This window comes from Bison bison, unplaced genomic scaffold (assembly GCF_000754665.1).
Source record: "Bison bison bison isolate TAMUID 2011002044 unplaced genomic scaffold, Bison_UMD1.0 scf7180017864280, whole genome shotgun sequence".
Classification (NCBI taxonomy): domain Eukaryota; kingdom Metazoa; phylum Chordata; class Mammalia; order Artiodactyla; family Bovidae; genus Bison; species Bison bison.
This window is the reverse complement of record NW_011494852.1, coordinates 7,447,391-7,458,018: the sequence shown is the minus strand read 5'-3', so window position 1 is coordinate 7,458,018 and position 10,628 is coordinate 7,447,391. Positions and strand designations below refer to the sequence as shown.

The 10,628-nt window shown below is 50.4% G+C and overlaps 1 protein-coding gene across 1 annotated transcript in view; it reads left to right on the top strand.

Annotated features, from left to right (window-relative positions):
* The first annotated feature begins 348 nt into the window (after window positions 1-348).
* FCGBP (Fc fragment of IgG binding protein) overlaps window positions 349-10,628 on the top strand; it is a 42,317-nt gene continuing 32,037 nt past the window's right edge. The window contains exons 1-5 of the mRNA XM_010849227.1: window positions 349-381; window positions 687-743; window positions 2,177-3,424; window positions 5,574-5,920; window positions 10,177-10,625. Coding sequence (XP_010847529.1) covers window positions 689-743; window positions 2,177-3,424; window positions 5,574-5,920; window positions 10,177-10,625 — 2,099 coding nt within the window. The 5' untranslated portion in view covers window positions 349-381; window positions 687-688. The remainder of the gene's footprint in view (window positions 382-686; window positions 744-2,176; window positions 3,425-5,573; window positions 5,921-10,176; window positions 10,626-10,628) is intronic.

Here is a 10,628-nt window from a genome sequence, read left to right as displayed (position 1 = left end):
AAACCAGCAAACAGGACCAAATGCCACTTTCAGCTCCTGCTCCCTGCCGTCTGAGAGCCCAGGTCCAGGCCCTCAGCACCCTGCTCCCCAGCTGTTTCTCTTGGGGACACCACCCTGCCAGGACTGAAGTCTCTAGCAGACTCCCTAGGCACAGCCACCAGCTGTTCTCACACCCCTCTCAGGAATCAGGCATGCAGGCTTGCCCTCACCCTTCACAGGCCTCCAGGGTGCCCATTCCAGCTGACCCTGGGGTCAGAAGCCTCCTCCAGGAAGTTGGCACCATCTGTGTGGCAGGTGGCCCAGGGTGTGGCCTGAGGAATTAAGAGACTCCACTATATAGGCCAGCCCAGAGGCCATTCCCACAGCTCCAGGAACCTGCAGGTGAGAGAGGCCGCGTCACCTTTAGAAGCAGGACATCAGGTCCCCTACCCTTGCCCCTGGCTCCAGGCCTCCCCATCTCACCCACTACCAGACCCACAGGACATCCGACTCCTGTTCTGCCCTCCCTGCCCAACCACCAGACCCACCAGATGTCCAACTCCCCTTATACATACGTTGGCCCTTGGACCCAGCTCACCTCAGCCTTCCTAGTACCCAGGTAGCCCTTGTCCAGAGACAAGGCACTTTTGTCCTCTGACAGAGGGACAGATCCGCCTCCCATGACCCCCTCTCTTCTCCCACTGCAGACATGGGTTCCCTGCGGAGCTGGTGGATGCTTTGGGCCGGAGCAACCCTCCTGTGGGGTAAGTTAGACCGAAATCCCATCTATGTCCTGGTTCCAGACTGAAGAACTCTGCCTGCCTGAGTCAGCACCCTCCACTGGAGCCACCTCTGCAAACCCATCTCCCAGTGTGACCTCAGGCTAGCTGAGATTGGGAGAGAGGGCCGTTAAGTCAGGCAGAGAAATGTGGTGGAATTCACCCATCCTCTGTCAGTTCTGGAGGGAAGCAGGTAAAATCTTTAGTCCCTGAATTCAAGTAGGTAAGAATTGCTACTTTCTTGATTTTCTGCAGCTCAACTCAAGTTTTGACTTAGAGCCTCATTCTGTGGAGGTGATGGAAGATTTCACTAACATCATTTGGAGGGGTGGGCTTGGTGCCTAATTCTCTAGGGCTTTGTCCAGGACTAGAGTCCTACATAAAGCCAAAGTTCGGGGGACGGATGGGACATCTGGGGCCTCTAGTTACCAGTCAACATCTATTTAGGTTACTCTAGTTACATTCATCCCCCTGATCCCCTGGTGCTGTGGGACACTGGGATGTTCTTCAAGGCTCCCCTTATTCAGCAGACAGTCCCTCTGTAACCCCCCACAACACTCTCTAAGACCCCATAGAGTGATCTCTCTCTTCCTCTCCCCGTCTCCTCTCAGCCCTGGAGGATCTCTTCCTTGATGGAGGTGTTGAAAAGTGCCCACTCCTCTCTATTGCTAGGAGACATTTTGTCCATACTCTCATAATCCCCTTTTACCCTTCACACTCATGCTTCATCCTGTGAACACAGAAATCACAAACTGGCACCTGAGGTTGGGCCCCACAGTGCAGTATTTGTTTTATTTATTTGTCTGGCTACACCGGGTCTTAGTTGCAGCAAGTGGGATCTTTAGTTGCACCACTTGAACTTTTAGTTCCAGCATATGGAATCTAGTTCCCTGATCAGGGATTGAACCCAGCCTCCGTGAACTGGAAGCTCGGAGTCTTAGCCACTGGGGACGTCCCCATACTGCTTACTTAAAACAATTTTGGATTGGAAATTTCACACAGAAATTCAACTCTCCAATTTCTTTTGAAAAATGGTAAGATCTGACATTTTTAAGGGAGAACCTATAAGACATCATAACCACAACAGATTAAAGCCAATAGCAATGCGTATGGCATATGAATGTTCTAGCCCCACAGTCGCCCCTTCTGTCTCACACATTTATGTCTCTTGTTGGGCCCCATCAGCATTTGAGCCTGAGAGCCCTGTCTGAAGTGTTCAGGCTTCTGGAAGGCAAAAGCCAGAAAGGTTGGTAGGTGATCACTGCGTGACTAAGGGAAAAGGAGAGAGAAGAGAGAAAACAGAAACTCATGTTAATGTTTCAACCTGCGAGCCAGGCACAGGGCAGGAGGCTGCTTCTCTGACAGGGGTAGGGGGGATTGGATAAGGCAAGACCCACGACTGCATTTTCTCACCCCAGGGTTGACCCAGGAGGCCTCAGTGGACCCCCAGAGCAGCGGGGGTGAGGAATTCCTCACGGCCTTCCTACAGAACTATAATCCCGGGTACAGCAAGGCCTATCTCTGCCTCCTCCTCTCCAGTCTGTCGGACAGCCTCACCTCAGTCTCCATCCTCAGCCGGGCAGATGGCACCACACAGAAGGTCACTGTCAGGCCAGGGCAGTCAGTCTTGGTCAACATCAGCGCCAAGGCTGAGATGGTCGGCAGCAAAACCTTCCAGCATGCGGTGGTGGTCCGCGCTGACCGTGCCATCTCGGTGCAGGCGGTAAACGCTAAGCCCAGCACGGCGGATGTGACACTGCTGAGGCCTGTCCGCGCCCTGGGCACTGAGTACTTTGTGCTCACGCCCTCCAGCCCTTCGTCCAGGAACCTCCAGGAGTTTGCTGTGGTGGCGGGTGCAGCCGGTGCCTCTGTCAGTATACGGCTGAAGGGGTCGGTGACATTCAAGGGCAAGTCCTACGCAGCAGGCCGTGTCCTGAATGTGACCCTGGACCCCTACCAGGTGGCCCAGATACAGAGCACATCTAACCTCTCGGGGTCAAAGGTCACTGCCAGCAGCCCCGTGGCTGTCCTCTCCGGCCACAGCTGTGCCCAGAGAAACTCGAACTGCAACCATGTGGTAGAGCAGCTGCTACCCACGTCTGCCTGGGGCACCCGCTACGTGGTGCCCCCTCTGTCCTTCCACAGCCAGCATGATGTGATCTACGTCATGGCCAGCCAGGCCACAAGGCTGACCTACCACCTGGGGGGCACCGCTGGCTCCCGGGGGCTCCAGGCAGGCAACGTGGCAGAGTTTGAGATCCAGCAGTCCCGGCCACTCTACCTGTCTGCAGACGTGGGCATCCAAGTCCTGATGTTTGGTGCGGGTACCACCAAAGATGGAGAGACCTATGACCCCCACCTGGTCCTGATCCCAGACGTGGCGGCCTACTGCCCTGCCTACGTGGTGAGGAGTGTGCCAGGCTCTAAGGGTGTGGCCCTGGTGGTGGCGCCAACCAAGGCTGCTGGCGAGCTGACCATGGATGGGCAGAGGCTAGGGGCCAAACTCTCCTGGGCCGCTGTGCCAGGCAGTGAGTTCTCATATGCCGAACTGGACTTTGGCACAACTGACAGTGTCCATGTGGCCGAGGCCGCTACCAGCTTTGGGCTGCTCACCTTCGGGCTATACCAGGACGTGAGCTTCGGGACAGCAGCTGCCTGTGGCCGGAGTGAGTGACAAAAAATGACCTCTGACCCTGTCCAGATGGTAACCCTTTTGCCGACTCTCCTGCCTTTTCCCCTTTCCCATTATCTCTGTGCTCATCTGTGGTTTCTGGGTCAGCTGAGCTGCCTCCCACTTACCTGAATCCTCCCTGCCATCCTTCCTTTCCTTAAGCTTTCCCAGGTCCTCCCTGTCCTCTTCCCCCAACCCTACCACAGAAGCAATTCTCTAAATGTTTAGCAACTGGCAAGACCCAGAGTCCCAACCAGTCTGCAGAGATACCAGACACAGCTCTGCAGCAGGGTTCTAGAAGCCCGCAGGGTGTCTGGCATCAGCCCTTTTTCTATTGCTTTTGTGGAAGGAGGGGGTCTGGGGAGAGCCAGGGTGCCAAGAGGAAGGGATCTTTACGGGCTGGGATCAGGTCAGCAGTTTCTTACCAACCAGCTTGAAAATATTTTGTTATTCTAGCAACTGATAGACAACTATGTGTGTGTTCAGTCACTCAGTCATGCCTGACTCTTTGCAAACCCATGGACTGTGCCTGCCAGTCTCCCTTGTCAATGGGATTTTCCTGACAAGAATAATGGAGTAGGTTGCCATTTCCTCCTCCTCCAGGGGATTTTCCTGACCCAGGGACTGAACCCTCATCTCCTGCATCTCTTGCATTGGCAGGTGGATTCTTCACCACTGAGCCCCTCTGGGAAGCTACAACTATACCAGTTACTAACTCCCTCCCTCACACATACACCTCATATATGAAAGCCAAACTCAGGAGATCTAAAAGTATTAATATAATAATGATGGATACCGTGGGGGGAGTATTTCTCAAAATACCAGGGACCACTCTAGGGACCTTGTATGTGTTAACATAGTTCATTTCTAGGATCCGGCCCTGTGTGTGCTTGGGGGCCCAGCCTGTCGAGGAGTTGCCACCAGGCAGTGCAGCGTTTGAGGGCACGGATGCTGAAGCCAGACTTCCCAGGTTGAGATCCCACCTCTGCCTGTGTGACCTGGGGCTTGTGACTTCACCTCTGTGGACCTGTTTCCACATCTGCAAAATGGGAAGAACGCCTGCACCCCTCACGGGATTGTGAAGTGACAGTGCAATAAGTTAACGCAGTGGAGCCTTTAGGGGGCATCAGGCTAGTGAGCAGGGCCACGCAAGGGTGAGCCATTATTGTGAGCAGTCAGAAGGCAAGAGCTTTTGAAGACCAGGGGACAGGGGAGGAAGAGCTGTTTCTTCCTGTGTGGGCCCCCCTCCCGAAGCAAGGATCCTAGACACGGGTCCCCAGCACTCCTGTCCACCCTCCAGGGCATGGAAGCCACTCAGCTGCAAAGGGCCACTTTGGGCTTGATTAGTGATGGGGAAAAGACAGGTGAATGTTAATAACAGATAATAACCTCATTAACACCTGAGATCAGTTCCAAACCCTAACTTATGTTTTAGCTTATTTAAACCTGGCCACTCTCCCCTTCCCAACTGTCCCTGTGAAGAAGGTATTACTATCACCCCCATGTCACAAGTGAGGAAACTGAGGCACAGAGAATTTTAAATTACTTTCTAGCGTCACACAGGTAATTAGTTGTCCCAAGATTCAAATATAGGCAACCTAACTCTGCCATTTCCATTCTGTTGAACAGTCTGTTTTCCATTTTCTATCTTTATTTTATTTTTATTTTTTGACTACACCGCACAGCATGTGGGACTTTAGTTCCCTGACCAGGGATCAAACCTGAGCCCCCTGCCTTGGAAGGATGGAATCTTAACCACTGGACCACCAGGGAAGTCCCCACTTTCTATCTTTAAAAAAGGATTCCTTAACCTTTTACCCTGAGTGGGAAGGTAGAGGAAAGGGGGGAAACAGAGAGAAAAAACAAAAATGAAGGCCTTTCTGTGATTGTCCCTGCCAGTGGCTCTTCACCACCTTCCAGTTCCTCGGGGCTGAGCCATATTAAACTGGGGAACCACCAAACCTAGGAACAATCAAGCCTGAGCCGCTCTCTCCCTATGAAATTCCAGACTTCAGTCTCCCCACTTCTTGAATGGGTGGCTGGGCGTCAGCCACCCAAACTCCCCAGGGCAGGAGAACTCCAGGATTCCCACTGGGTGGACACTTCTGATTCTTTCTCTGTGGCCATCCTCCTTCCCTCCCCAGCCCAGCGGTCGCTGGAGAAGACCCCCTGTGAAGGCAAGCAGTGTGCTGCCAGGCAGCTCTGCAAGGTGGTAAATGGGCAGGCCAGGTGCGTGGCCCCCATGGCTACCTGCCGTGCCCAGGGTGACCCCCATTATACCACCTTCGACGGCCGCTACTACGACATGATGGGCACATGCTTGTACTCACTGGCGGAGCTGCAGAGTAACGATGACAGCCTGCCTGCCTTCAGCGTCGATGCCAAGAACGAGCACCGAGGCAGCCGCCGTGTCTCTTACGTGGGCTTGGTGACCGTGCGCGCCTACAACCATGCAGTGTCACTGGCCCGAGGGGAAGTTGGCTTCGCACGGGTAAGGATCCAGAGGAGCCATCAGAGTTTAATACCCAGGAGCCGCCTGCCAGTCAGATGGAGGAGGCAATGTCTGGGTGTTGGACCCCAGACCCAAGCTCTTTGCCATGGGGTGGAGGGTGCAGAGAAGTGGGCCAAGGGCGTGGGGGCTGGGGAAGGGGGATTTGAAAACCAGTGGCAGAACCTTAAAATCCTTTTGTTCAGCAATTCGATTTCTAAAAGTTTTAAGAATGCTCAGAGATATGGTTAGAAAAACAGGTTTATGCCAATGTGTTTATATTATTGTATCAAGAAGGCAGTGAGGGTCGGGGAGAGAAAGAAGACAGATATCCAACAATGGGAATTTCTTAAGTGACCAAACCCTAAAATTTTAGTGAGTACCTACTATGTGCTGGGTTTGTTTCTTCGCACTTTCTATTGTATTAATGCATTTAATGCTAACGGCAATCTATGGAGGTAGGCACTATTAACACTTTTGGATGAGGAAACTGAGGTCCAGAACAATGAATGACTACTCAAGAGCTTCAGGCTAGTAAGAGATGGAGCTGGGAACACCAGCAGGGTAGCTCCCAAGCCTGCATCTTAACCTCTAGGCTATTCTGCCTCTGGTAAATGGATCGCTACTCAGCCAACATAAATAACAGCAATCTAATAATAGGAAAATAAATGAGGAGTGATTTTTTTCCTACTATATTGCTATGAACATGCTTAAACATCCAGAAAGATTGAAATCGTTGTACAGTGAACACTCATTTGCCAGTTGCCTAGATTCTAAACACTTTACTCCTCTTAGTTCATCATACATCTAACATCTGCCTGTCCCTCTGTCCACTCAACAATCCCTCTTTTTATTCACTTAATTTTAAAGTTATTTTTAATTGAAGGATAATTGCTTTACAATGTTGTGTTGGTTTCCGCTGTATAACATGGTAAATCAATCAAAACTATATGTCTCTGTATATGTACATAGACATTTGTATATATAGTCCCTCCCTCTAGAGTCTCTCACCACTGGCCCACAATCCCACCCCTCTGGGCCATCACAGAGCGCCAGGCTGGGCTCCCTGTGCCGCACAGCAGCTTCTCGCCAGCTGCCTGTTTTGCCTACGGGAGTGTATATAGGTCAGTGTTACTTTCTCAGTTGATCCCACCCTCTCCTTCCCCCACTGTGCCCACAAGTCTGTTCTCTATGTCTGTTATCTCCATTCCTTCACTGCAATTAGGTTCATCTGTACTGTTTTTCCAGATTCCATATATATGCTTTAATGTATTATATTTGTTTTTCTTGACTTACTTCACTCTGTCTAACAGGCTCCAGGTTCACCCACCTCACTACAACTGACTGCAAATTTGTTCTTTTGCACTTGAAAGTAAGTTCTAGACATCAACGCACTTCATCCCTAGAGATTTCAACATGTATACCATTAACTAGAATATAATATTTTTACATTTTTGTTTACCTTTGAGATAAAATTTAAACATAACGAAATCCACGCATCGTAAGTGGACGGCTCACTGAGTTTTGATGAATGTGCACATCTAAGCTCTGTCAAGGTACAGAATGTTTTCATCCTTCTGAAAAACTCCCTCATGTCCCTTCTCAAACAATGGCCAACCCACGCATAGAGGCAATCATAGTTCTAACTTTTCTCCACCAGAGATTACTTCTGCTGGTTCAAGAACTTCATAGTAACGGAATCAGCCAGTGCAAGAAGCCTTTTGTGGAAGGCTTCTTTAAGCTCAGCATAGTAGTTTCAAAGTTCTTCCCTGTTGCTGCAATTAATTTTTTAATAGATAAAGCATTCACAGCTCAAAACAAGAAGGCACGTTGTGAAAGGTCCTGCTTTTACCCCCATCTCCACCTGCTTTCCCCTGCTCCCCACAGGTAACGACTTTTACTGATTTCTTGAGTGTTCATCTAGGGTTTCTTTATGCCAATACAAGTAAATATAGACACACATTCTTACCTCTCCCCTTTGTTAGCAAACAGTACTGCACGTGGGCTCTGTTCTGCACTTGACTTTGCCCTGAACAGTGCATTCTGGAGCTGTTTCCTCAGTGGGGAGGGAGCCTCCTCTTTCCTTTCTATAGCTGCACAGCCTGCCATTGGCTGAATGCATTATGGTTCCTTTTGCTCAGCCCCCTGTGATTGGATGCTGTGTTCATGATGGTGAGCACTACTGCCCTGAATATTCTTTTTTTAAAGTTATAGTTTTTAATGGAGATCTCTTTTATAAAATTTATTTATTTGGCCGAGAGGCATGTGGGGTCTTAGTTCCCCAGTCAGGGATCAAACCTGCGCCCTCTGTAGGTTTCGACTTTTTAAAAGTCCATAGAAGTACGGACATTTAACCACTGGACAGCCAGGAAGTCCCCATGAATATTCTTGTACTTCTCTCATCTTATGAGTGTGCAGGTGGATCTGTGAGATCAATAACCGTGTGGATTAAAGCAGGTGTTTTTGAGGTCTAGATAGGTTGAACACAAACTCAGGGGGACCTCAGATCCCTTGAACTTATGTCCAGGATCTTGTATCTGCTGTGCAGTTTTTCAGAGAGATGAACTATTACTTTGTCAGATCCTTACAGAGGTCAGTGACTTAGCAAAGGTTTAGAGTTACAGGTAGAATGATGCTAGGATGCCCACAAGACTATTTTAGAGACAATAGAGGTTCATGAAATGGTGACTTCAGATGGGCTCATTATTTTTAAAAAAATGTATTTAAAAGTAGAAAAAGAAACTTGCATGATGCATAAATATGTGTGTGTGTGTCTGTAGCAATATAGGTGGTTTTCTCTTTTCTCATTTTTAATCATGTGTGCTCTTGAAGTTTTCTGTACTGAACAGATACTACTTGTGTCATGAAAAAATGAAGACCCCTGGTCTTAAGCAAGAGATGGATTTGGACAGTGGTCCCTGGACTGAGAGCCTGTGAATGTGGGCTGTCTCAGTCACTGCCTGACATAGACTTGGACACACAGGAAGACTCAGGGAGGCATTGCTGACTGAATGAATGATGTCTTACCTTTGACCTTGCTCATGCTGTCCTCTCTGTCTGTTATCCCTTGTTTTACACTCCATCTACTTGGCTAAGACAAGACTGTGTGAAGAAAGAATCAGAAAGAGATGCTCAGGAAGAGGAAAATGGTCCTGGGGACAGAGAGAATACATTCCTTATCTCCCAGCTGGACTCTCTGTCTCCACTAAGGACATTTGCAAAGGAACACCTCTCTCCCTCTTGGTTTCTGTGGCTCTTTCTCTCCCTGGTCCTTTACAGCTCAGTTCAGTGTCCCTTCCTCCAGGAAGCCTCTTCTGACCTGAAAATTTAGGTCTGCCCTTTTTCTAGGCTCCTGCAGCCTCTTATTTCTCCATCGTCCCAGCCCTGATCACTAGGATCTGTCACTATCCAGTGACAGGTCTGTCTCCCCCAGTGGAGTGGGATCTGGTCATCAATATATCTCCAGGGCTCTCCCAGGCCAGGGCCAGGCCCAGAGTCAGTGCCCAGTGAGTGTATACTTAATACAGCAGTGCCTAATTCACTTACTGAGTGCCTGCTATTCTGCCAGGTACTGTTCTCGTATCTGGAGATGAAGCAGTGATTGAAGGAGACCAAAACCCCTGTCCTGTGGAGCTGACAGTCTTGTCAAGTTAGAGACGATACACATCAGATTAGCGCTTCTCTGGTGGCTCAGTGGTAGAAAACTCGCCTGCAAAGGCAGGAGATGTGAGTTCGATCCCTGGGTTGAGAAGATCCCCTGGAGGAGGAAATGGCAACCCACTCCAGTATTCTTGCCTTGGAAATCCTGTGGACAGAGGAGCCTGGTGGGCTACAGTCCGTGGGGTTGCAATGAGTTGGACATGACTTAGAGACTAAACAGCAATAAACATCAGATAGTTGTTGCAGATGGCATTTTAGAAAGTTAGACACTAGGGGGAAAAAATAGAGCAGAGCAAGGGAACAGGGACTAAGGAGGAGTTGCCATATAAAATAGGGTGCTTGGGGATGGCCTCCCTGAGATGGTGACATTTGAGCAAAGTCTTTGTAAGAGGCAAGGGAGTGAGCCATGTGTATTTCTAGGAAAAGAACCTTTTGGGCCAAGGGAAAGGCAGGAGCAAAGATGCTGAAGCTTGATGGGTGGCGCTAACAGGAGGGAGGAATCCCCATGTGGCTAGAGGAGGGACACTGTGGGAAGAGAAGAGGGGCTGAAGGCCAGACCACACGGGGATCTGACCCTCCCCTCCTCGTTCCCTCCGCAGATCGACAACCAGCGTTCACGCCTGCCTGCCTCCCTGTCTGGGGGACGCCTGCGAGTGTACCAGAGTGGGACACGGGCCGTGGTGGAGCTGGATTTCGGACTGGTGGTCAGCTACGACTGGGATGCCCAGCTGGCACTCAGCCTGCCCGTGCGCTTTCAGGGCCAGGTGCGTGGACTGTGTGGCAACTATAATGGTGACCCCACTGATGACTTCCTTACACCTGACTCAGAGCAGGCTCCCGATGCTGTGGAGTTTGCCAGCAGCTGGAAGCTGGATGACGGGGACTACCTCTGTGAGGATGGCTGCCAAGAAAACTGTCCTGCCTGCACCCCAGAGCAGGCCCAGCACTATGAGGACAGTCGTTTCTGTGGCATGCTGACCCAGCTCAACGGCCCCTTTGCTGCCTGTCACGAGGCCCTGGACCCCCAGCCCTTCCTAAAGGAATGTGTGTA